Source organism: Mercenaria mercenaria, chromosome 15, assembly GCF_021730395.1.
Source record: "Mercenaria mercenaria strain notata chromosome 15, MADL_Memer_1, whole genome shotgun sequence".
Lineage (NCBI taxonomy): Eukaryota > Metazoa > Mollusca > Bivalvia > Venerida > Veneridae > Mercenaria > Mercenaria mercenaria.
The window spans coordinates 48,889,652-48,917,166 of record NC_069375.1 but is presented as its reverse complement, the minus strand read 5'-3'; the positions used below and the strand labels follow the sequence as shown (position 1 = coordinate 48,917,166).

General features: G+C 35.4%; 1 protein-coding gene across 1 annotated transcript in view; it reads left to right on the top strand.

Moving 5' to 3' along the window:
* LOC123553920 (protein SCAI-like) overlaps positions 1-27,515 on the top strand; it is a 53,533-nt gene that overhangs the window by 14,453 nt on the left and 11,565 nt on the right. Inside the window, exons 2-13 of the mRNA XM_045343670.2 lie at positions 3,930-4,025; positions 5,208-5,294; positions 17,535-17,633; positions 21,018-21,114; positions 22,981-23,079; positions 23,635-23,787; positions 24,357-24,479; positions 25,034-25,214; positions 25,564-25,669; positions 26,165-26,246; positions 26,489-26,561; positions 27,085-27,258. Coding sequence (XP_045199605.2) covers positions 3,930-4,025; positions 5,208-5,294; positions 17,535-17,633; positions 21,018-21,114; positions 22,981-23,079; positions 23,635-23,787; positions 24,357-24,479; positions 25,034-25,214; positions 25,564-25,669; positions 26,165-26,246; positions 26,489-26,561; positions 27,085-27,258 — 1,370 coding nt within the window. The remainder of the gene's footprint in view (positions 1-3,929; positions 4,026-5,207; positions 5,295-17,534; positions 17,634-21,017; positions 21,115-22,980; positions 23,080-23,634; positions 23,788-24,356; positions 24,480-25,033; positions 25,215-25,563; positions 25,670-26,164; positions 26,247-26,488; positions 26,562-27,084; positions 27,259-27,515) is intronic.

The window sequence follows — 27,515 nt, the reverse complement described above, 5'->3', positions numbered from 1 at the left end:
AGGCCACATTTATGACCCTATCTTCGTGAAATTTGGTCAGAATGTTATCTTGATGATCCCTAGGTCAAGTCTGGGTCATATGGGATCAAAAACTAGGTCTTGTGCTCAAATTACATGAAAAGCTTGTTAACACTCTTGAGGCCAGATTTATGATCCTATCTTTCTGAAACTTGGTCAGAATGTTTGTCTTGTTGATCTCTTTTCCAGTTAACTGGGCCTATTGTTTTTCTGGATGTTAGGTCTATGGTCAAGGTAAGATTGTATGAAGATTACAAACCAAGTTACCTCCAGCCAGGGTTGTCTTTAAGGATGTACGAGCGTCTTTTTCAGGATATCCGCCATTTTGAAAAATGTTTCTTCGAATATTGCTATCTAACAAAAGTTTTGCCAAAATTAAAGCTAAATAATTAAAATATGACTACTAATGTACCATTTAATCAAATATATTCTACATTTTGCGAAAAAAAAAATTTCACCTTTATTTTTGGCTGGCATTTGCCTAAAATTGACGTAAGATTTACAATGGGGTAGGGGTAGGTAATTTTAAATATCTATGAAAGTGGACCACTTTTGGTTTTGAAATTTTTCTGTCTGATACATATAACGATAAGCTATAAATGAAATAAACGTTTCCAAGATAACACTTTATTTTATCTAGAAAATATAGATTAAACAAAAAGAACAAAAAATATCAAAATTCGCCAGTTTTTAACAGTTAGTTCTTAATAAATCTCTTAGATCATAGATGCACGGTGACCCCAACCTTTTTTCTTTCCGTTTTAAAGCATTTTTTAGTGTCAAAGCTGCAAAATATTTTGAAAATCTTACTGTCAGAATTTTTTTTTGTAGATCTTAATACATTTTTTCCATTGAAAATTAATGTGGGTGGGGTAATTATGTCAGCATGTAAAAATGAAAGAGATTTGTTTGTGACATTTATGCTTATATAAATTATAATACTGACCTTATATTCATATTAACCAGTAAGACATGAAATCCCTATAACTTTAAATGGGATTCCCAGATATTGTATGTTTTATAAAGTTCAGAAACGCTTAAACAGTGGGTGAAGAAAATGCCCTATAAAAATAAAACAAGTTTGGTGACCTGTGTTTTTAGCTCACCTGAGAAAATGCTCAGGTGAGTTTTTCTGATCACTCGATGTCCGTCGTCTGTCTGTCGTCTGTCCGTCAACATTTAGCTTGTGTATGAGATAGAGGCTGTATTTTTCAACTGATCTTCATGAAATTTGGTCAGAATGATTACCTTGATGAAATCTAGGCCAGTTCGAAAATGGGTCATCTGGGGTCAAAACTAGGTCACTAGGTCAAATCAAAGAAAAACCTTGTGTATGCGATAGAGGCTGTATTTTTCAGTTAATCTTCATGAATATTGGTCAGAATGATTACCTTGATGAAATCTAGGCTGAGTTCGAAAATGGGTCATCTAGGTCACTAGGTCAAATCATCTAGAGGCTGTATTTTCATGCCCCCGAAGGGAGGCATATAGTTTTTGAACCGTCTGTCTGTCGGTCTGTCAGTCTGTCGGTCTGTCCGCATTTTTCGTGTCCGGTCCATATCTTTGTCATCGATGGATGGATTTTCAAATAACTTGGCATGAATGTGTACCACAGTAAGACGACGTGTCGTGCGCAAGACCCAGGTCCGTAGCTCAAAGGTCAAGGTCACACTTAGACATTAAAGGATAGTGCATTGATGGGCGTGTCCGGTCCATATCTTTGTCATTGATGGATGGATTTTCAAATAACTTGGCATGAATGTGTACCACAGTAAGACGACGTGTCGCACGCAAGACCCAGGTCCGTAGCTCAAAGGTCAAGGTCACACTTAGACGTTAAAGGTCATTTTTCATGATAGTGCATTGATGGGCGTGTCCGGTCCATATTTTTGTCATTCATGCATGGATTTTAAAATAACTATGCATGAATGTGTGACACAGTAAGACGACGTGTTGTGTGCAAGACCCAGCTCCATAGGTCAAAGGTCCTAAACTCTAACATCGGCCATAACTACTCATTTAAAGTGCCATCGGGGGCATGTGTCATCCTATGGAGACAGCTCTTGTTCAGTTAATCTTCGTGAATTTTGGTCAGAATGATTACCTTGATGAAATTTCGGCCGAGTTCGAAAATGGGTCATCTGAGGTCAAAACTAGGTTACTAGGTCAAATCAAAGAAAAACCTTGTGTATGCGATAGAGGCTGTATTTTTCAATTAATCTTAATGAATTTTGGTGAGAATGATTGCCTTGATGAAATCTAGGTCAAGTTTGAATATGGGTCATCTGGGGTCAAAAACTAGGTCACTAGGTCAAATCAAAGAAAATACTTGGTTTTGCTCTAATTTTAATGATAATTGGTCAGAATATTTTTTTCCATGAAAGCATTAGGTCAAACATGTTTACACAGGTATTATGGTGTGTTATTCAGGTGAGCGACCTAGGGCCATCTTGGCCCTCTTGTTTCTTCTCTTGTTTGTCTTAGAAACTAATGTTCTTCAAGCTCACAGAGTATGAAAAAATTCTTAGCGTTAGAAAAAATTCCCTCCTACATCCTTAACCCTTAGCCTGCTGTAGGCGAATTTAACAGCCTTTGCAAACAGCTTGGAACCAGATCAGACGCCGATTAAATCGGCGTCTGATCAGGTTCCAAGCTGTTTGCTACTCTGACAATATTTCCTCCAATTTTGGAGCAAATTGAGTGAACTTTACAATTTTAGCAGACGACATTTCCAGCAGACGACAATTTATCTAGCATGCTAAAGGTTAAAGTGGGAAGTACTCATATTACCCAGGACAGCTGGAAATACAGGGAATTCCTGGGAAATACTGGGAAATATGATTCAGACCAATATTTTATCCTTTAGATAAGTTAAACCCACTAAATTATCTTTATAAACCCTTTGTACCAATCCATATGTGTTAATAACATTAAGGTGAGAAGGAATATATTTAAATCACATGGAGTGAGATGATGGTTAAACTATATAAAATTGAAAGTCCATTTCTCTTTAAAAAGTGAACTATGTTATATATAATTATGTGCTAAGTACTTTTACAGTATGTTTTTGTGCCCCCCCCCCCCCCCCCCCCCATGAGTGGTTGGGGCATATAGATTTGCTCTTGTCCGTGCGTCCGTCCGAAGTTCGTGACACGCCTAGCTCAAAAAGTATTTGATATAAATTAATGAAACCTTGCATGAATCTTTATCATGATATGAACTTGTGCACCTCCTATTTTTCATCTGGGTCCATCCCCTATTTCTAGAGTTATGGCCCCTGAAATAGTCAAAAAATGCACATTTTCACCTGATTATGTGCCTCACTCAAAAGTATTTAATGTAAATTCATGAAACCTTGCTTGAGTCTTTATCATAATGTGACCTTGCACACTTGGCATTCTTTTTGAGAATTTTAGCGTTTGTTACAGAGTTATGGCCCTTGAAATAGCCAAAATAGTGGATTTATTGTTTGTGATGCTTATAGCTCAAAAAGAATAATTATGGTATAGAATAATGAATCCATTTCATAATATTTTTTTTTGAGGCTATACCCCATTAAGACTGCAAACATTTGAATGATTTCCCCTTATTTGTGACAAATGCACCAGTGGGGGGTACACCCTGTGTCTTACAGACACATTCTAGTTCATGCTTATGTTCATTTAAATATCAATTTTCACTCAGATAATTGATATTTTTGTCACAAATAATATAATTGTCTTTTGAATTTGGAGTTATTTTTGCAGGACGGGAATTTCCGGTAAATACCAGTGGAAATTCCCGCCACTGGGAAATACTGGCCAACCCTGCCTCCAGCTAGCCATTATAATTATGGGCAGACCTGTGTGTTTTACAAACAGGTTTGTTTTATTGGCAATAGTAAAACATTCTGGTGTTTATTTTTTGCTCAGGGATTTACCCCAGTATGGTCATAAACAATGGCAGTCCTACTTTGGCAGAACATTTGATGTCTACACAAAACTGTGGAAGTTTCAGCAGCAACACAGGTATTTATTATTAATATTGATTATTAAACATTGAGAACCACTCTTGACTTAAAGTAGTTAACATAAATACTATTAAACAGTTAACAGAAATTTCAGAGGCTGAGATTTCATGCAAAATATTTTTTTAAACTTAGATACAATGGTAACATTTAGTATGATGTAATAATAAGCATCTGAATAAAATTATTTGATAGAAGTTACCAGAAATTCTTGAAAAATTTTAACAATTTGAACAAATTTTGTTGAAGAATTTAAGAGCAGTCTTACTACTTCTTTTGCTTACCTGCTTCGGATGAGCTGTTGTGTTTGTCACAGTTTAACATTACTGTTAACACTCGAGAGGCCTCAGTGATAGGAACTCTTGGATATGTTCTGAACTTGATCATCTTGGGTCAAAAACAAGTAGATCTGAAAAACATAGTTTTAAAACACTGAAGGCCACATTTTCTACCCAATTTACATGAAACCTAGTCAGATTCTTTAAATTCTCTTTATGAAATGTACATTGTAGGCTGAGTTGGAAACTTGGTGATCTGGGATAAAAGTAGATCACAAGGTCAAGCTTGATCTACATGAAATGTTGTCAGAATGTTTGGCTACACCATCTAGGCCAAGTTTGAAATTGGTCATCAGGAATTAAAAAGTCACTAGGTCATATGGAAAAACATTGATAACACTGAATAAAAGATTGTCAGAATATTTTCTTCATGGAATCCGGGTCAATTCTGGGAGCAGTAGCTTCACTAGGCCAAATTATACAAAACATTGTTAACACTCGAGGAGGTGACATTTTTTACCTGATTTACATGAAGCCTCATCAAAATGACTAGTGAAATCTAGATCAAGTTGGAACTTTGGATATCAATCTGATACCAAAAGATTTTCTTTTAATTCAAATGTGCAGTAAAAGGCCTTTGTGGCTCTCGTGTTTACCTAAAAAATTAAACGAATATTGTACCTGTTGTTAGTATTGAAATGTCCATATTGGGAACTCCTGCAAGTTTGAAATCTCTGTATATGGATTGTTTCTCTTTTTTCCTGCAGAATGAACATTCAGCTTCAAGGAATTCTGGAATTCTTCTGATTAAAGAACTTGGTTAACAGATTCTTATTAAACTGAAAATGATATGCAATGCTACTTCATAAAATCTATTGAAGTCAGTGTCATAAATATACTTGCAGGCAAGTTCTTGACGTGAAGTATGGGCTGAAACGGTGGCAGATTGGTGAAGTGGCCTCAAAAATTGGACAGCTGTATTATCACTATTAGTAAGTATTTCTTGTCATGAAATTGACAGAGACTTTTCATCCAAAATGTTAACAGAAATTAGCCCTTTAAAGCAGTGTTAACCCCTTTTTAGCCCACCATCATCAGATGGTGGGCTATTAAAATCACTCTGCGTCCGTGGTCCGTCCGTCCGTCATTCCGTCAGTCCGTCCGTCCGTCCGTTAACAATTTCTCGTTATAGCATCTCCTCAAAAACTACTCGGGGGATTTTGACCAAACTTTGTCAGAATGATGTATTGGTACCCTAGTTGTGTCCCCCTGAAAATCAGACTGGTTCAACCATTTATGAGTGAGTTATGGCCCTTTGTTTATTTCTATATTTTACATAGATTTATATAGGGAAAAGCTTTGAATAACCTCTTGTCCATAACCACAGGGCCTAGGGCTTTGATATTTTGTATGTGACATCATCTAGTGGTCTTCAACTAAGATTGTTCAAATTATACCCCTAGGGTCAAATATGGCCCCGCCCTGGGGGTCATATGGATTACATAGACTTATATAAGGAAAAACTTTGAAAATCTTCTTGTCCAAACCACAAAGCCTAAGGCTTTGATACTTGTAATGTAGCATCATCTAGTGGTTCTCTACCAAGTTTGTTCAAATTATCCCCCTAGGGTCAAAAATGGCCCCGCCCCGGTGGTCACATGGTTCATATAGACTTATATAGGGAAAAGCTTTTAAAATGTTCTTGTCTATAACTACAACATTCAAATTTGGACCACATGTATATTTTTGAGTGGCAAGATGAACCTTGACATGAGTTGACCTTGATTTTGACCTAGTGACCTACTTTCACATTTCTGTAGCTACAGCCTTCAAATTTGGACCACATGTATATTTTTGAGTGGCAAGATGAACCTTGACATGAGTTGACCTTGATTTTGACCTAGTGACCTACTTCACATTTCTGTAGCTACAGCCTTCAAATTTGGACCACATGCATAGTTTTGTGCACTGGAAAAAACTTTGACCTTCACATTGACCTAGTGACCTACTTTCACATTTTTGAAGGTACAGGCTTCAAATTTGGACCACATGCATAGTTTTGTATTCCAAAATAAAATTTGACTTGATTTTGACCTAGTGACCTACTTTTACATTTCTCAAGCTACAGCCTTCAAATTTGGACCACATGCATAGTTTTGTATTCCGAAATAAAATTTGACCTTGATTTAGACCTAGTGACCTACTTTTACATTTCTCAAGCTATAGCCTTCAAATTTGGACCACATGCATAGTTTTGTGTACCGAAATGAACTTTGACCTTTACATTGACCTAGTGACCTATTTTCACATTTTTGAAGTTACAGGCTTCAAATTTGGACCACATGCATAGTTTTGTATTCCAAAATAGAATTTGGCATTGATTTTGACCTAGTGACCTACTTTTACATTTCTCAAGCTACAGCCTTCAAATTTGGACCACTTGCATAGTTTTGTGTACCGAAATGAACTTTGACCTTAAGATTGATCTAGTGACCTACTTTCACGTTTCTGTAGCTACAGGCTTCAAATTTAGACCACATGCATAGGATTGTGTACCGAAACAAACTTTGACCTTGACATTGACCTAGTGACCTACTTTCACATTTCTCAAGCTACAGCTTTCGAATTTGGACCACATGCACAGTGTTGTGTATGGAAATGAAATTTGACCTTGAGCTAGTCAGTAAGTCTTGAAATTTGGAACACTCAAAAATGGCACATTGGTGGGCGCCAAGATCACTCTGTGATCTCTTGTTACTTTTCTAGCATATATTGTTCATTTGGGACTAATGATCTGGATTTCATGGTGTTTACAGTCCACAGAATTAAATCCCAACAAATGCTTTTTTATCTGGATATAAGTGGAAGTCCACGATTTCATATCCCAATTAAATTTCATGCCAAGGAAATGAAATGATTCCACAGTATGCTTTTCTGTTGTGCAATATTTGTGTTAGAACTACATTGAATTTCTTAAATAAACAGTCGGGGGTGTAACTGTTTTAAGTTCAGGGATCATCCTACAAAGCGATTTGAGTGATATCATCGCTGTAAAGTCGGCCACTTTGCCAAATTATCGCCTCCGGGCGAAATCCAATCGCCGAGTTTTTCAGTGTTGTAATCTTTTTACTTAGTTATAAAACTTGATGCATATTCTAGATTAAATTACCGATAAATCAATGGTCAACCCCGCCTACTCGCCTGTCAAACTTCAGCCAATCGTAGCGTTAATATCCCACAGTAGTTAATCAATAATATTGTAAGCCGCCGCCATTTTGAAAATTTTCAAACGACGTGTAAAAAGCCGATAAACTTAACAAGTGCATGATCTTATGCATCATTTGTATATTACTGGAATTTCTTAATTTTATTAAAAAATACTTCAAAACTTACTTCAGATACGGCCAATTTCTGTAAATGAATTGCCCGGGCGCTGTGGATAAAAAACCGATTGCGCAGACGTCTGAACTGCCTTACAAAATATTGTAAAAAGATCGCCAATATCTTCAAGTTTGATATTATTTTCGAAAAGATTTATAAATAAATCAGTTAAATGTATAAATCTGAACAAGTTGATGCAAGAATCAGGCATTATTAAAGCACAAGAATCGAAACATGAATGAAAATTTTCAAGGCGTTTCGATCGTGCACCTGATAAAATTACGAGTTTCGGACATGTAAATTTCGGATAAAAATTTAAAGTCGACTTTTTCATAACTCAGTTTGTACTTTGTTTAGAAATTCATGAAAATAATAATACAATATTCAATTTCCTTAAATAATTACTGTTTATAAGTTATAGCAAGACCCATAGAAAGTGGATATACAGGCAGAAAACTGAATACCATGCCGATTCCTCTCCTTTAATTCCTCGATTTCTCCCTAAATTCTGTGGAGGGAGAAGTCACTCAGTCACTTCTCCCTAAAATTTTGACCTAGGATGATCCCTGAAGTTATGTAACCTATTTCAAGTACTTTTTCAAGCATTTTATAACCTGTATTAGTTTTAAAATATAGTTAACTCAGGTAAGTTATTCAAAAAAAAGTCTTTTTGCTGTTCTCACAAAGTGACCTTTAAAGTAAAGTAGTAGCAAACTGTGGTTAAACCAATTCTCTTTTAGTCTGATCATGACCTGATAAGCATAATGGGATGTTAAGAGTTTTATAGCTTTAAAACTTTCTGTAAAACTTTATCAGCCTTGCATAAACAATTTTACTGCAAAGCTGGAAAGATAATAGTTCAAGGATTCAGGAAATAATTGCATTAGTCTCATTCAAAATGAGGAATTGGCACAGGAGGGCTTTGTAATATTTTATGATAACTGAAACAAGTTATGAAAGTATAAGCAATAACTCAAGTGGGTTATAAACTGCAATAACTTGAAACAGTTACACCCCTGACTGATAAATGTCATGCAATATCAACTGATTGTTAAAAAACAGCCAGTTGATAGTGATAGTACATATTTTTACTGTGTTTATCTTTACATATAATATACAGTGTGTACTATTTTAAAACTAATACATAGTACTGTTAATACACATAAACTTGTATATTACATAAACTGTATGAAGTAATTGTTCAGTCATTATCATTATAATCATTATCATGTTTGTAAGTAACTAGTAATTACAACCTTTTACTATCTCTGAAAATAATGAAAATTTATAAAACATGAAAAATAGCCCTTACAATATCATTTAGCCTCTATGAAATTATAGACATACGTATGTAATTATAAATATGTAACCGTTCCATCTGCTCAGACTTAAAAAAATAGTGCCAACTTAAGCTGATCCTGTAGGATGCACTTAACTAGCAACCCTCAAGTTCACTCAAGTATTTCAAACATGCAATTTTCCAGTCATGCTATAGCTCCAAAGAGCAGATATTTCAGCAGGGTGGTTACTACCCTAGATTCGTACACTGGGTATATCAAGTTTACTCTAAAGTTAGACCAAGTAAAAACCAAGCTGAATAACAGTTTTCAAATTTATTTACAAAACCCTTAACAATAGTGAACAGCTGAGTTAATACATCATTAAATAAAATGTGACAAGTAAAATCATGAATATTATGTACAGTTCATAGATGAGGCTTTGCTAAGAACTTGCGGGTTGTGATGGAAGAGGGCCGTCTGTAACCCATATACTATATAAGGGTTATGGCAGAATTGGGCTGTCTGTACCCTTTTAGATGTAGAAATTTATGTGATCCACTGGGTTATGACAGAAAATGGCTGGCCCTAACCCACGGATTTATGACAAACAAATATAATAGACGTAGGGTCAGAGTTGCTGACCTAGTCGCTTTGATTTCATTAGTATTTATGTAAATTTTCAATAACAGTTAAACTGGTATGAAGTAAGCATATTAACATATTCATAAGTAATAAATATTTTATCATAAATATAATTCTTTTACATTTTAAAGAGAAATAAAATTGCTCTAAGAACAATTATTAATGTATAATTGTAACAAACTGTATATTTGCTGTGAAGCAAATGTGATTTAAATGTTCAAAATAAAAGGGAATTAATTCTTGTCATTACAGAATTAAGTAAGAGTTACTTAACTTCTAATTAGCATATAGAAAATTCAAAACCGTTACAAATACAAGATAATCAGGTAAAAATTAGAAAGATGCATCAGTCCTATGTAAAAGTAAAAATGCATGCTTTAATAAGTTAAGTGTAACCTTTCTATTAAATATTGTATGATAGGTACAGTATGACCTCTGTAATAAGTCACGTTTTTTTTAAGTGCTGTATAAACACTGTTATTAGAAAAAAGTACAGTGTAAATTCTGTAGGAAGTACAATAGAACCTTGGTGATAAGTACAGTACAACTTCTGTATAAACTGTGTAACAAGTACTGCATAAACTCTGTAATAAGTACTGTATAAACTATGTAATAAGTACAGTATAAACTCTGTAATAAGTACAGTATAACTTCAGAAAAAACTACACAGTAATAAGTACAGTTGAACTTCAGAAAAAAGTACACAGTAATAGGTACAGTAGAACTTCAGTAATAAGTGCACAGTAATAAGTACAGTAGAACTTCAGTAATAAGTGCACAGTAATAAGTACAGTAATAAGTACACAGTAATAAGTACAGTAGAACTTCAGTAATAAGTGCACAGTAATAAATACAGTAGAACTTTACTTATTAATAAGTACACAGTAATAAGTACAGTAGAACTTCAGTAATAAGTGCACAGTAATAAGTACAGTAGTACTTTAGTAATAAGTGCACAGTAATAAGTACAGTAGAACTTCAGTAATAAGTGCACAGTAATAAGTACAGTAGAACTTCAGTAATAAGTGCACAGTAATAAATACAGTAGAACTTTACTTATTAATAAGTACACAGTAATAAGTACAGTAGAACTTCAGTAATAAGTACACAGTAATAAGTACAGTAGAACTTCAGTAATAAGTGCACAGTAATAAGTACAGTAGAACTTCAGTAATAAGTGCACAGTAATAAGTACAGTAGAACTTCAGTAATAAGTGCACAGTAATAAGTACAGTAGAACTTCTCTAATAAGTACACAGTAATAAGTACAGTAGAACTTCAGTAATAAGTGCACAGTAATAAGTACAGTAGAACCTCAGTAATAAGTGCACAGTAATAAGTACAGTAGAACTTCTCTAATAAGTTCAGTATAACCTCTGTAATAAGAGTATCAAATCTGTAATAAGTGCTGTATAAACTCTGTACTGATAACAGTATACTCTAGTAATTCAGCAAAGACATTTGTCCACCCACTCCCCACCCCACCAAAGCTTAGATACAACACATTTTAGTCTGCCCCATGTTGTTTGTTAAATAGAGTTTGTACTGTACATGTTTGTACATTAATTAAAAAGCGGCAGCATCGACCTCTCAGTTGAGATCAAAACTTCGTCTGAAGATCATATAACTGCTTACATAATGATTATGATCATCTCTCTTCCCATGCAGTTTCTTCTGCAGTAATTGTCTGTGCTAATAAAAATGGTTTCAGGAGCCTATCCAGAATATGGCCACTAGAGGATACACTTGTTTTATTACGTGTCCAGAAAATTGGAAAATGTTCCCAGGCAATGACACACCATTAACTTTAGGTGATCACTGGGCAGTTTTAAGTGAACTGTTCTGTTTTAAATGTGGCACTACATTCTTTAACTTAGTTTTTTCTTCAGATATTTTTGAAAAATGATGAATTTGTTAATCACAAATTTTGTTACTTCGGGCTTTTATTGAAGAAAGCAGCCTTATAATGTCATGATATAATATCAGAGTCCAGAGTAAGATTAATTAGAAGTAATATTTAAATCAGAATCAAAATTTTTTGAACCAGTCTTCAAACTGTCTAATATATTTCTATATTCCTGTAGAGATTTTTGACCATGTATTCTTTGCATTATTCCGAGGCCAGATTCATTTGAAAAGTCAGTTTTATGCTATGAAGGGCAATTTTCAGAATTAAGAAACTGTAACTAGTCACTGCTTAAGGTTTCACCCTATAACCTGGTGTCTGTATGTAAGGTATAATTTATAAGATATCATGAATTATTGTTTGCAGAATTCATGAATTATATCAAATTCTTGGTGAAAGATCTACCAGTAGATTTTGGAAAAATTGACAAAACCCTGAGAAAGCACATAAGAAAAAGATACCATACATTCCTAATTAAAGCTCCCTTCCCTTTTCAGCTCGACTATTCATAGAATAGTGAGCTATTGCACTCGCCCATGCGTCGGCGTCCGCGTCCGCGTCCCGATTTTGGTTAAGGTTTTGTATGTAAGCTGGTATCTCAGTAACCACTTGTGGGAATGGATTGAAACTTCACACACTTATTCACTGTGACAAACTGACTTACATTGCACAGGTTCCATAACTCTATTTTGCTTTTTTACAAAATTATGCCCCTTTTTCGACTTAAAAATTTTTGGTTAAGGTTTTGTATGTAAGCTGGTAACTCAGTAACCACTTGTGGGAATGGATTGAAACTTCACACACTTATTCACTGTGATGAACTGATCTACATTGCACAGGTTCCATAACTCTATTTTGCTTTTTTACAAAATTATGCCCCTTTTTCGACTTAGAAATTTTTGGTTAAGGTTTTGTATGTTAGCTGGTATCTCAGTACTTACTAATGGGAATGGATTGAAACTTCACATACTTGTTCACTATCATGATCTGACATGCACTAAGCGAGTCCCATAACTCTACTCTCTTTTTTTTTCAAAATTATGCCCCTTTTTCGACTTTCTCAGTATCCACTAATTAGAATGGATTGAAACTTCACACACTTGTTCACTGTCATGATCTAACATGCACTGTGAAGGTCCCATAACTCTACTTGGCATTTTTACAAAATTATGCCCCTTTGACTTAGCAGTTTATTGTTAAGTTTTTGTATGTAAGCTTGTATCTCAGTATCCACTAATTGGAAAGGATTGAAACTTCACACTCTTGTTCACTGTCATGATATGACATGCAGTACAGAGGTTCAATACCTCTACTTTGCATTTTACAAAATTATGCCCCTTTTTCAACTTTTGTATTCATTCAATTGACAAGGCTGTTGAATAGTCGAGCGTTGCTGTCCTCCGACAGCTCTTGTTGCAAAATGTATCAACCCAGGAGGTGTTAATAAAGGATTTTATGGTACTATGCCTTAGTGACAAGACTTTATCTTTAAGGAGGTTTATATTCTAGACTGCAACAGTTGGAAGATGAAATCACCTGTCTCGTTTTGCATCAATAAATATGAGCTTATTAATTATGAAATAGATTGTAACTTATTGATGTGAAGGTACAGCTGTGTCTCCTGTGGTAATTATCGCAAGAAATTGGGATAATTTGCTGCTTGTTATCGGATATTACCAATAACTGAAGATTTGATTTCTTTTGTTTTTCTTGTTTGCTACATTACAATGTCAGTTGCATTTGTCTTGTATCATTTGAAGATATGAAAGTGCTAGCTTTTTTACAGAATGGGATTTGAGAGTTCGATGGCATTTCATGAGCTTTGTAAGGGACATAATTTAATAAAACTTGAAGAGTTATCTCCTATGAACAGATGGTTTAAGGAGTTATCTCCTACGAAGAAGTCATAGGGTCTGAATACAGACAACAGGAGTTATCACGGCTAACTTCAAGACGATTTAGTTAGACAGTTTGCTAAATCTCAAGTTTATGAACATTATAAACTATCTTTTACCATTTTCTGGGTTTTTTTTGGACTTAGTTAAAAATAAGTTCTAAAATAAATGAAAAGAAAATCCGATGTGATATTGGCCAAAATGAGAAACTTTTCAAACTAGAGTTCCAAGAAAAACAATAGTTACTGCCTGTTTCAGCATAATAATTCCCTTGGTGACTGCAGTTTTGCTGAAATTTTATGTAATCATCAAGCCAATTATAGAAAACATAATATTGGTTAATATTGGTAATTTGCACTCATATGCCAGAATACTGTGGGAAAATTGCGCAATAGGAGAGACAGGCCAAACATGATGGTTAGAGTAATTCAAGTAATACCACTGGCTGCAATATGCAAATAAATTATAATTACCATTTATTCTCTAAAAACGCCCCCGCCCATCCACCCTTAATAAACTTCCAAACCCTATATTTAGAAAAAAAGAACCATTGAGTTAATTTAGGTCATAAGTGATTACCAGCACTATCAAAGTGCTATAAATGTTAAAATTCATTCATCAGAAGTTGGATTTATAGTCTGTAATTTTAGCTATTCAAAGAATAGTCATAGCTGATCTACTCACCCTGGCATCGGCGTCATCGTCACACCTTAGTTAAAGTTTTGTATGCATCATTTAAAGGCATATAGCTTTGAAACTTATTTTTGTGCTTCCCAAAATTCTGTTTCGGATTTCACTCAAAAAGATTTGAGTTATGCTCCTTGACTTAGTGAAAAATACACACAAAGTGCTTTTGTTGAATATATCTTTAAAAAGATTTCACCTGGGGTCATGAAACCATGTTGGAATATTATCTGGCATGTGAATTTGTGATTTTTTTTCACTTTGCAAGACCAGAGTTATGGCCCTTCGCTTAGTCAAAAAATAAAAGTTGGTGTCGCATGTATGTAAAAAACGTACTTGACCTAGAGTCATAAAACATTAGAGGATTGTTTTCTAGCCTATGAAGTTTTGCACTGGTGTTCTCTTTGGGATTTTACGCAGCTAGGCCAAAGTTATGGTCCTTCACTAAGTGAAAGTACGCATAAAGCTCTTAAAAGTTGTGTTGCAGCATCTTAAAAAATGTTTCACCTTGGGTCATAAAACCATGTAAAGTGGCAGGAGTGGTGGCACCTGTGTCCTATGGACACACATCTAGTTTCTTTTTCTAGGTCAATTACCAACCTCATTGGGTCAGGTCCCATAACTCTGACATGTTCTTTGGCCAAATTATGCCCCCTTTTGGGACTTAGAAAATCCTGGTTAAAGTTTTGCATGCAAGTTACTATCTCCAAAACTAACACAGATATTAAATTGAAACTTCACATGTGTCTCCAGGGTTATAAAACTAGGTGATGGCATCAAGTCTCATTACTCTGACATGCATTTTGGCCAAATTATGCCCCTATTTGGACTTAGAAAATCCTGGTTAAAGTTTTGCATGCAAGTTACTATCTCCAAAACTAATGCAGATATTAAATTGAAACTTCACATGTGTCTCCAGGTTTATAAATCTAGGTGATGGCATCAAGTTTCATAAGTCTGACATGTATTTTAGCCAAGTTATGCCCCATTTTGGACTTAGAAAATCCTGGTTAAAGTTTTGGGTGCAAGTTACTATGTCCAAAACTAACGCAGATATTGAAATGAAACTTCATGTATCTTTGGGGTTATAAAACTAGGTGATAGCATCAAATCCCATAACTCTGACATTTATTTTTGCCAAATTATGTCCCCTTTTGGACATAGAAAATCCTGGTTAAAGTTGCATGCAAAATTGAAACAGATACTGGATTGAAACTCTTTAGATATTTTAACATTTAGGGTAATATTCCTGCTTCTTGGACAACAGTTTGACAAGTCCAGCATTGGCTGTCTTACGGTATGGTCTTAATAAACACTTCCCTTTTACAAAATGTAATGTTGATGCGAGATTCGGTGATAAAATACAAAATCTAACAAGTGTGTCAGTTGGGGGAAGTTTACTATAAGCTAATTAAAGACATGTAACATGTCCCGTATCCTCCCAGGTATTGTTACAGTGCAAGATTATTGGCCTACCTTTGCAGCATGAATTATTAACTTATTCATATTCACATGAGCAAAGTATTGAGTTAATCAGCTTGTTTACAGATAGCTAGAAAAGAATGATGATTGATAATTTGATATGATAGGCATTAAGAATTTATGATGACAAATTGAAAATGTTTTAGCAAACAGAACTTCAACTTAGAAATGTTTTTCTTAAATCCTCTAAGGGGGTGTGGAGGCTGTCTCAGGGGGAGGGGCTGTCTCAGCAGTTGGTAGGGGGGGTTCTTGTAATGATAGTAGATATTTTCCTTTTGCAGGTTAGCAGAGTAAATAGATATATCATTATTAACTTACAAGGAACAGAACCTGAAAGTGTGCTATTGGTCAAGGTGTAACAATAGTCAATATATCAAACTGTAGATGAATAGCAGATGTTAGCCACCAATAGTGCCTCATCAGTTAAAGTTAACGTCAAATAATGCTTGTAGTTCCCTCAGCTATTAACGTTTTTCATACTGTACAAAAATAGAAGTTTTTAATACTCTACAAAAAAAAATACGTAAAATTATTGCCGAAATAAAACTGACTTGTTTCAATTTTACCACTCTGTTTACTGTACTAAGTGTCTTTTAAAGGTGGATAATCAGATTTTGGCCATGTAATGGATTTGTTCGAAACTTTAGCATCTGATCATTTACACTCATTTATGTTCACTTAACACTTAATACAAATTAGCTTTTCACTGGAGGTATTTTTAAAATTTCATTTTCCTATCCTGGTTGCCCAACCAAGATAGAGTTATTTTATCATAAGTATAAATTTGATAAACATACTTTGCCTAAGGAAATGTATAAATATTAGACATATTGTAATATATTTGTAAAATATTTGCATTAAAAATTATGTATTTAGATGGAATTCATTAGAAACGCAAGTTTGAAAAATTATTATTACCTGCCTTTGCCTATCTTGGTTGCGCAACCAAGATAGATTGGAAATAAATTAATTCAGAAGCTACACACAGCTTTTAAACTTGCATTTTGGTTCAGATTGTTCAATAGTTGATATGTCTATCAAATGCAAATGTAAAACTAGACATTGTATCGAAATAAAAAGAAATACCCAGCTTTTTATATACTTTCATATTAAATGGGAGTAATTACAAAATTTTATAAAAATAATAAAATATACATTTCAAATAGGAATCTAACTCTATGTAATTGGTCTTATTGTTCCTTAAATAATTCTCTACCAGAATATACAAAAAGTAAAAAATGTCATTAAATGTTGTTTAAATGTGATTGACCACCTTTAAATGATTAATAAATTGCCTTTACATACAAATACTTGAAGGAGGGTAAAATGTGCGGAAAAACTTACATGTAGGGAAAATATATTATCAGAATTCAAATAGAAGTTTTTGCCCTTATGCTATCAATTACTGCAATAGCATCTTAACCTTTAGCTTGCTGGCAGCAAGTGAATTTTTGGTGAAAACCCCTTGATAATAAAGGGCACTGCCCAAATTGAGTGATGGACCAGTTCATTTTAAAAATTTAGCAGGCTAAAAGTTAATACTTGTGTAACAATATCTAAGTATTGATGTAAAATTCATTTATGTCACAAAACCATACTGCTGACTTTAGAAAGTCTATGGTTGCAACCAAGTTCCTGTCTTAAATAACCTGAGGTAATGCTCAGAAGGGTGCCTGGGGTCTCCCTCCACCTACAAAAAGCTGGAGAGTCACCATATATTGCTTTATTTGTGTTTGTGTGACTTTGAAACCCAACAAAAAAAAAAATGATATATTATGTGACTTTGTTTATGTTGGAAAGGTCAGCCATCAGAAATGCAGGAAATTCAGTCCTTACTGCATCAGTTCATGTTTAGAAGTCACTAGATTAGTTGGACTGAAACCTGGTTTCTGTTTCAAAAATTTGACTTAAGAAAATGTTATTTACTGATTTCTGACTTGTATAGTACTGTTATATTTTCAGTTTACGCACAAGTGAGACAAACTACTTGAACGAGTCTTTCTCTTTCTACTCGGCAATAAGAATGAGAGCGTACTACTCAAAAGCAAATAAGGAAGAAAGGTGCGCTTTTTGATAGTTTTCTATTCAGTAATTTTTTTTCTCTGTAAATTTTAGGGAATTTAATGGCATATATTTTTAGAATATTCACATTCATATCTTGTTCCATAAGGCTTTTTAGCTCTCCATGCAGAACTCTGGTTGCCCTGGCAACCGAAAAGAAAAACTTCAAAAATCTTCTTCTCAAAAACCAGAAGCCTTAGAGCTTAGATATTTTGTGTGAAGCATTGCCTAGAGGACCTCTACCAAGTTTGTTCAAATCATGACCCTGGAGTCAAAATTGACCCTGCCCAAGGGCTCATATGATTTTACATAGGAAAATCTTAAAAAATCTTCTTCAAATTGACCAAGCCCGAGGGGTTACTTGATTGTACATAGGGAAATCTTCATAAATTTGCTAAAAATAAACCAGAAGGCCTAGATCTTAGATATTTGATATGTAACATTGCCTGGTAGACTTCTACAAACTTTGTTTAAATCATGACTCCCGGGGTAAAATTGGCCCCGCCCCAGTGGTTACTTGATTGTACATCGGAAAATCTTCCAAAAAATTCGTAAAAATCATCAGTTTGACATTTGAAACTTGTAGCTCATATTACCTAGGTGAGCGTTCCAGGGTCATCATGACCCTCTTGTTAATTTTATGTTAAAAACTGATAAAACAGCTGTGCGATGGTATTTTAAGGTAAAGTTTACTTTTGTTTAATCAAAGAAATGTTTGACAAATTGTTTATATAGATCTTTAAAAAAGAGAGTGGATACTTCTATGGCAGAAAACACAATGACTTATTTGGACAGTCTTCTGAAAGGCTCCCCTATATAATTAGTTTAAATGCCATATACTTTCAAGACATATTTTCAAGAGTTCCATATGGAATTATATACCCTGTACTTTTAAGACAAATTTTGAAGGCTTCCCTCTTTAATTACATTCCCTGTACTTTTCAGACAAGATAATTAATGCTGCCCAATATAATTACATTTGATGTTCATTCTAGACAGATTTCGAAGGCTCCCCTAGAGAATAACACTCCCTTTTCTTCCCAGACAGATTTCGAAGGCTGCCCTAGAGAATAACACTCCCTTTTCTTCCCAGACAGATTTCGAAGGCTCCCCCTAGAGAAGGCTCCCCTAGAGAATAACACTCCCTTTTCTTCCCAGACAGATTTCGAAGGCTCCCCTAGAGAATAACACTCCCTTTTCTTCCCAGACAGGTTTCGAAGGCTCACCTAGAGAATAACACTCCCTTTTCTTCCCAGACAGATTTCGAAGGCTCCCCTAGAGAATAACACTCCCTTTTCTTCCCAGACAGGTTTCGAAGGCTCACCTAGAGAATAACACTCCCTTTTCTTCCCAGACAGGTTTCGAAGGCTCACCTAGAGAATAACACTCCCTTTTCTTCCCAGACAGATTTCGAAGGCTCCCCTAGAGAATAACACTCCCTTTTTTTCCCAGACAGATTTCGAAGGCTCCCCTAGAGAATAACACTCCCTTTTCTTCCCAGACAGATTTCGAAGGCTCCCCCTAGAGAAGGCTCCCCTAGAGAATAAATGCCATTATTCTTCCAAGACAGATTTCGAAGAGTTCCATAGGAATTAAACCCCTGTACTTTCAAGACAGATTTCGAAGGCTCCCCTTAATAAGTCCCACTAGAGTAATAAGCTGCCAATATAATTACATTTGATGTTCATTCTAGACAGATTTCGAAGGCTCCCCTAGAGAATAACACTCCCTTTTCTTCCCAGACAGATTTCGAAGGCTGCCCTAGAGAATAACACTCCCTTTTCTTCCCAGACAGATTTCGAAGGCTCCCCCTAGAGAAGGCTCCCCTAGAGAATAACACTCCCTTTTCTTCCCAGACAGATTTCGAAGGCTCCCCTAGAGAATAACACTCCCTTTTCTTCCCAGACAGGTTTTGAAGGCTCACCTAGAGAATAACACTCCCTTTTCTTCCCAGACAGATTTCGAAGGCTCCCCTAGAGAATAACACTCCCTTTTCTTCCCAGACAGGTTTCGAAGGCTCACCTAGAGAATAACACTCCCTTTTCTTCCCAGACAGGTTTCGAAGGCTCACCTAGAGAATAACACTCCCTTTTCTTCCCAGACAGATTTCGAAGGCTCCCCTAGAGAATAACACTCCCTTTTTTTCCCAGACAGATTTCGAAGGCTCCCCTAGAGAATAACACTCCCTTTTCTTCCCAGACAGATTTTCGAAGGCTCCCCTAGAGAATAACACTCCTTTTCCTTCCCAGACAGTTTCGAAGGCTGCCCTAGAGAATAACACTCCCTTTTTTTCCCAGACAGATTTCGAAGGCTCCCTGGAGCTCCCTAGAGAATAACACTCCACTGATTTCATTCAGACAGATTTCGAAGGCTCCCCTAGAGAATAACACTCCCTTTTCTTCCCAGACAGATTTCGAAGGCTCTGCCCTAGAGAATAACACTCCCTTTTCTTCCCAGACAGATTTATCGGAAGGCTCCCCTAGAGAATAACACTCCCTTTTCTTCCCAGACAGTTTTGAAGGCTCACCTAGAGAATAACACTCCCTTTTCTTCCCAGACAGGTTTGAAGGCTCCCTAGAGAATAACACTCCCTTTTCTTCCCAGACAGTTTCGAAGGCTCACCTAGAGAATAACACTCCCTTTTCTTCCCAGACAGGTTTCGAAGGCTCACCTAGAGAATAACACTCCCTTTTCTTCCCAGACAGATTTCGAAGGCTCCCCTAGAGAATAACACTCCCTTTTTTTCCCAGACAGATTTCGAGGCTCCCCTAGAGAATAACACTCCCTTTTCTTCCCAGACAGATTTCGAAGGCTCCCCTAGAGAATAACACTCCTTTTTCTTCCCAGACAGATTTCGAAGGCTCCCCTAGAGAATAACACTCCTTTTCCTTCCCAGACAGGTTTCGAAGGCTCCCCTAGAGAATAACACTCCCTTTTCTTCCCAGACAGGTTTCGAAGGCTGCCCTAGAGAATAACACTCCCTTTTCTTCCCAGACAGGTTTTGGAGGCTCCCCTAGAGAATAACACTCTGTTTTCTTCCCAGACAGGTTTTGAAGGCTCCCCTAGAGAATAACACTCCTTTTTCTTCCCAGACAGGTTTTGAAGGCTGCCCTAGATAATAACACTCCGACAGCTTTTGTAGGCTCCTTTAGAGAATAGCACTCCCCTTTTCTTCCCAGACAGGTTTCAAAGACTTTCCCATATAATTACATTCCCAGCACTTTTCAGACAGGTTTTGAAGACTACCCTAATAATTACATTCCCTGTACCTGTCCGACAGATTTTGAAGGCTCCCCTATATAATTATATTTCCACTTTCTCATATGATTACACTCCCTGTACTTTCTGGACAGATTTTGAAGGCACATTCCATCTACTTTTCAGGCCAGATTTGATGGTGAAGAAACTGAGATTCTACGCAAGATTTATTGTTGTTTGTTTATTATTGAAAAAAATGAAACTAGTCAGAGACCTGGTGCGGGTAAGTAAATTTTGATATACAATTTTTTTACTTTTTTACTTGCTACATTAGGTGAATAATTCAAGAACATGTGAATTGTCCATATAAATTTTCTACTGCAACCCTGACTAATACAAACAAGGGACCTAAGGGTTATGTCAGAAAGGAGGAAACATGTATCAGGGGTCATTCTAGGTCAAAATTTTAGGGAGAAGTGACTTCTCCCTCCACAGAATTTAGGGAGAAGTTAAGGAATTCAAGGAGAAGAATCAGCATAGCATTCAGTTTCCTGCCTATATATATCCACTTTCTATGGGTCTAGCTGTAACTTATAAACAGGGGGCCTCCGTGGCCGAGTGGTTAGAGTCGTTGACTTCAAACCATTTGCCCCTCATCGATGTGGGTTCGAAACCTCATTTGGGGCGTAGAATTCTTCACGTGAGGAAGCCATCCAGCAGGCTTACGGAAGGTCGGTGGTTCTACCCAGGTGCCCGCTCGTGATGAAATAGTGCACGGAGGGGCATCTGGGGTCTTCCTCCACCATTAAAAGCTGGAAAGTCGCCATATGACCTAAAATTGTGTCGGTGCGACGTTAAACCCAACAAAATAAATAAATAAATAAATTATAAACAGTAATTATTTAAGGAAATTGATTCATGCATTATCATTTTCATGAATTTCTAAATAAAGTATAAACTTAGCTATGAAAAAGTCGCCTTTAAATTTTTATCCGAAATTTACATGTCCGAAACTCGTAAATTTATCAGGTGCACGATCAAAATGCCGTGAAAATTTTCATTCATGTTTCGATTCTCGTGCTTTTATAATGCCTGATTTTTGCATCAACTTGTTCAGATTTATACATTTGATTGATTGATTTATTTATTTTTTCGAAAATAATACCAAACTCGTAGATAATGGCGATCTTTTTACAATATTTTGTACGGTAGTTCTGACGACCACGAAGTCATTTTTTATCCACAGTACCCGAGCAATTCATTTACAGAAATTGGCCGTAATCATGGTAATTGAAATAATTTTTGAAGTAATCTTTAATAAAATGAAAGAATAATATACAATTGTTGCATAAGATCATGCTCTCATTAAGTTTATCCGCTTTTGCACGCCGATTGAAAATTTTCAAAATGGTGGCGGCTTACAATATTATTGATTGACACTGTGAGATATTAATGCTACGATTGGCTGAAGTTTGACAGGCGAGTAGGCGGGTTGACTGTGGATTTATCAATAATTTAATTTAGAATGCATCAAGTTTTACAACTTTAAGTAAACAGATAATAACTCGCTGAAAAACTCAGCGATTCGGATTTCGCCCGGAGGCGATAATTAGGTGAAGTGGCCGACTTTAAAGTGATGATATCGCTCAAATCGCCTTGTAGGATGATCCCTGTGTATCAAAATCTATTTCAGTGCAAAAATTGGATAACTGAATTGACATGAAAAAACACTTATCTACTTTTTGCGTTGAGTTGCTTATATACATAATACTCTCTCGGATACGAAAGATTTCCAAAGAACGTATTATTAAAACATCTTTCTCTTGCTTACAAAACGCAACACATGTAAGGCTAAGTCTTTGTAAAGTGGTCTAGTATAGCTGTATAAAATTATCTTAATAAGTACTAACATGAAGAGTCTGATTAGAAACAGCCTATAACTAGACATTTAAAGGATAAGTTTGTTCCTTTGGCAAGGCTAATTTAATTGCTGCTGATTTTGCCTAAACTATCTTTGGGATATTATGATAAAACACATTACAGCTCCAGTCCACAGGAAAAAAACAGAATGTGATGAAATTCTGGGTTTGTATCAGTGTGAAATAGATTTTTCATTCCAGTAAACTGCAGTTATTAAACTATATTGTAGGAATTATCCAAACAGATAGATGATTATACAGGGACGTATGAGCCTGAAGATCACATGGAGTGGAATCTAGTCTTAGGTGAAATAAAGGCATTTATAGAGGTATGCTGCATAGTATCACATACTTTAAGCATTTCAAAACATTTTAGGGTCTTTTGTATACAGGTATTACAGAAGGCTGGTGGTTCTTAATGAAGTGCCTGCCTAAGCTCGAAAATAATAACTGTGTGGGCACCTATGGTCTTTCTAGCTGGAAAGTTGTCGAATGACCATAATTGTGTTGGGTTGACTAAGCCCATTTCATTGTATTGGTGAAAGAGCTTCAGAGGTCAGATGTGTCAGAAATGTACTTATGAACAAATTGGGAAAAAAACATCATGATTTAGGTAGATTTGCCTAAACAGAAAAGAGAAATCCTCCAGTTTTTATTGAATCACACAAAGCATTACATTCAAGCATAAAATATAAAGATATTGAAATATATATTTCATTTCTTATACTATTATTAAAGATAATAGTAAAAAGACATTTTGCATGTCGTTTATTTTTTTCTCCCTTAGAGTCATACTGATTATTTACAAGGAACTGATCTGTTATTATAATATGAAGTATTCAAATGAATAAATGGCATTCGTAACTGTATTTGACTTTTTACAGGCTGACAATTTGATATCAGTGGTTGATGTTGATGCAACAGCCATCGTACTATCTCACAGATTGACACCATTAAATACACCACCTTTGGACAAAATGTCACATGTACATTTTACATTGCAAGAAATCATTATAGTGGGCAATACACACGAACAGGTAACTTGAAGTTCAAATTTACAGTTAATTTGGCCTGTCAGACTCCTGGTGTTTGGCAAAAGTGAATTATTCTACGTGAATTTTGTAAAAAACAGCGCTTAAAGCCAGTAAAGAAGTTTGATTGTGTCATTTACATTACCATTAACCAGAACCAAGATTTATCATTGTTCAAAATCTGAAACGTAGGCTTACATTTATGCACAGTTTCATTACAATCTGTGTTAATTTAATAGTGACAGAGTAAAAGAAAATTTCTTATATGAAAGTCTTAGTCTAAATTTCAGACTTAAAACATTGATGGATTTGGACCAAGATGACACTTGCCAAAATATCATTTAATTTACTGAAACAAATGCCTGAAAAATTACAGATAAAAATTGTTACATTTAATCACCTGTAAACACAACTAGATTGTAAAATTTCGTACTTTTCTCTCTTGCTGCTGAAAAAAGTTGCTGAATTCAAAAATGTCCATAACAGTGATACTCAAATTTAGTACGATCTCAAGTTTCGGTACATAAATGGTACAGCAAAAGTCGGGAATTAATGAAAATATTTATTGCTTTCAGGTGAAGTTCAGTGAGCTGACGTTGGATATGTTCAGAATGTTGCAGACGTTGGAACGGGAACCACAAGAGGAACTAACCAATCAGATCTATGATGCATCCCCAGCTCCGGGACGTCAACCATTTGTAAGTGGTCACTGAATAAAAGCATTTTCACACTATCACTTGTTACTGTGAAATAATATAATTTTTCGAGACATGAACATCTTTGGATTTCGCCACAGCTGTTTCATAGGGATATGAATTGATGGATTTTAAAATTTGAAGAGAAATTTAATTGGAATGTTAAATGTTTGTTAGAATTTAATTTTACAGATTGATGCAATTGTGAAATCTACCTATTAGTAAAGTAGTTTCCCACAAAAATTAGTGATTTCACAGTGTTTAATAGCATAGTTTTATTGATACAGTTTTATCATTACTTGAATCTTAATTAAACCACTTCAGTCTGCTTTTTGGGTGTCCTTTGCGAAAGTATGGCCGTATTCTTACTAAAAATTGGGAGTCTTATAAAATGTATAACCATAATGTGTAAGCCTACTGAGTACCATGAGTTAAGAAAGGTACATTCTAGTTGCCAGTCACATGACTGTTATTTTAGTACATGTCAAACATGAGAGTCAAACAAGGTTAATGAAAGTTGTTTGACATATTCAGGTCATTGTTTAATTGTATTGCAGGAAAATGGAGACAGACCAAATAAGAGAGAAAACCCACATAAATACCTGCTGTATAAACCTACATACAGCCAGCTGAATACATTCCTGGCCTCCGGATTTAAAGAACTACCTCCTAATGGGGCTATGCTGCTGTATATTTCAGCAGATGGTTGCCATGGAAATGCAAAACATACTGATGATGGTTGGTATTTAAAAGATCTTTGTCAGAAAGATACTGAATGTAGAGTGCATGTTATTGGTATGTTCATTGATTAAATTTCACTTTTTGCCGAGCCCGCTTGCGTAAGCAAAGACACAGTCATCCAAATGGCTTGTCAGTGTATTGCATCCGTGCATCTGTCCGGAATTGTTTGTCCTGACCATAACTTTGATCTGTATTGAGGAATCTTGTTTATATTTTGCATGAATTTCTAACTCAATGAGACAGGGTGTCATGTGCAAACCACATGTTTAGAATTAAACGTTTGCACTTAATTTGTAAAGAATGTGTGGAGAATTTGAAGTGTTTAAGTAACTAGTATGAATTACAGCTGCCTATGACCTTGGTGGAGTGGTGACAAATAGTCGGCGAGATGGTGAGGTTACAACAACCACTGGAAAACCCAAACGGCCAGGAACACTCAAGGAAATGCATTGGTAATGTCACTTAATACACACAGATTAATGTTAAAAATTTGATACAGCATGTTATAAAGAAGATAGTATATTTCAACAACTGTTGTACATTGTTTCTAGTTTTGTTTTATATTTAAGTGTACTTCATTTGAATTGTATCTTCGGTAAAGTTTTCTTTCACAGTTGTGAGAAGTGGTTATTGCTGGTGTTACTAAGTTGGTTTATATAAACTGTATTTGAATACATCACAGCTGAAGCATGATCAGATGGAAATTTAATTTACTGTGAAATATTTAATTTCATGGGCATGAAATCTAAATGGCAATTTCATGGAATATGAATTCATGAAATAGAGGTTTTGAAAACAAAATGGATGAGAATTATGGAGTTTAATTCCATGGATTATGCGGTAATTTGTCTCCTATGAATAGTGATGTTTTCAGATTAACAAAAGAAAAGCACAGCAAGCTGCAAACAGTCATGCATATATGTATACTGTCAAAATCTTACTTTCAGTTTACATCCTGGCGATTTGTACCCATACACCAGAAAACCTTTGTTTGTCCTTGTAGACAGTGACAACAGCTCAGCATTCCAGGTAAACTTGTGCATGCCAGGTGAAAATCTACCTTTAGGATCGTTGTAGCTTTTAGGATTTCTGCAATTTTGAAATCTGCGTTTTATAATTTTGATTTTGCAAATTCTGTTATGATTTGCAAGGAAATGCTTTCATAAAATGATGAAAAATGATAAATTAGCAAAAATTAATTCTTTGCAAATATTTCTGACTTCACAGTATTGATTAGGTTGTTAAATGTTTTACATGTATTTATATTTCAGCACTTCCCAAACCTGTTTGGACAGCCAGTAGTGTGTCTCTTATCCCCAGAACAGGTGCCTACCACAATGCAGGGTAAGTAGAACAGTAATCTATTTCTAAGGTCATGTGATTCCTCAAAAGGGACTTTCATGCTTAATTTGCCCCTTACAGGTGAGGGTTTGAAACTTTGCTTGTTGTGTAGAATTATTCATGCGAGGCAGCCATCCAGCTGGTTTACGGAAAGTCAGTGGTCCTACCCTAAGTGCCCATCCATGCCTAAAGCAGTACCTGTAGGGGCAATTGGGGTCTTCCTCAATTATCAAAAGCATTTAAACTTAATTGTCTTGACTCGAAAAATAAATATTGTCAAATATGCAGAGTAGATTAATTTGTTGTATCAACACTATTTTGAATGTTTCAAGCCCTTGTCAGTCCAGATAAGGTCCTATTCCCCCTGCCAGGAAATATACTTCTTTTTACACCAAGTTTTGAAAACAAAATCCCCCCTGTTACACCATTGCTTTTATTTTTTCTTCTTGGGTGCAAAAAAAAAGACTGTTTTACTTCCTATGACTTGGACAATTTCAGTACATGTATAATGATATGAATATTTCAGATATGCGACAGAAAGGCAACTTGTTCACATTATTCCTGCATTGTCCGTTGATGGCTTTCTGCCATGTATGTAGCATTATAGATATACCAATAACGATGTGGGACAAGTGTCAGATCTACGTCGACAGGTTCATGGCCGAGGCCAGTAAACTTTTTGTACGATCAAGGTCAATAGGTAACTATTCTCTTGTTGTATTTTAGTTTGGTCTTTCTCCGAATGCAATATAAAAGATTATTTTTTCATGATTTTGTAACACTCCCCGGGTTAAACTTGTACAGATGGAGTCTATCTCTCTGGTAATTTGCATTTCTTTTATTTATTTTACATAAACATAAGTTCATAGATATTAATTTTATTCATCAGCAAATGCTTAATAAAAGGTCTCTGGCTAGTGGTTTTGTGATAAAAAAAGCATGAGAGTTATAATATTT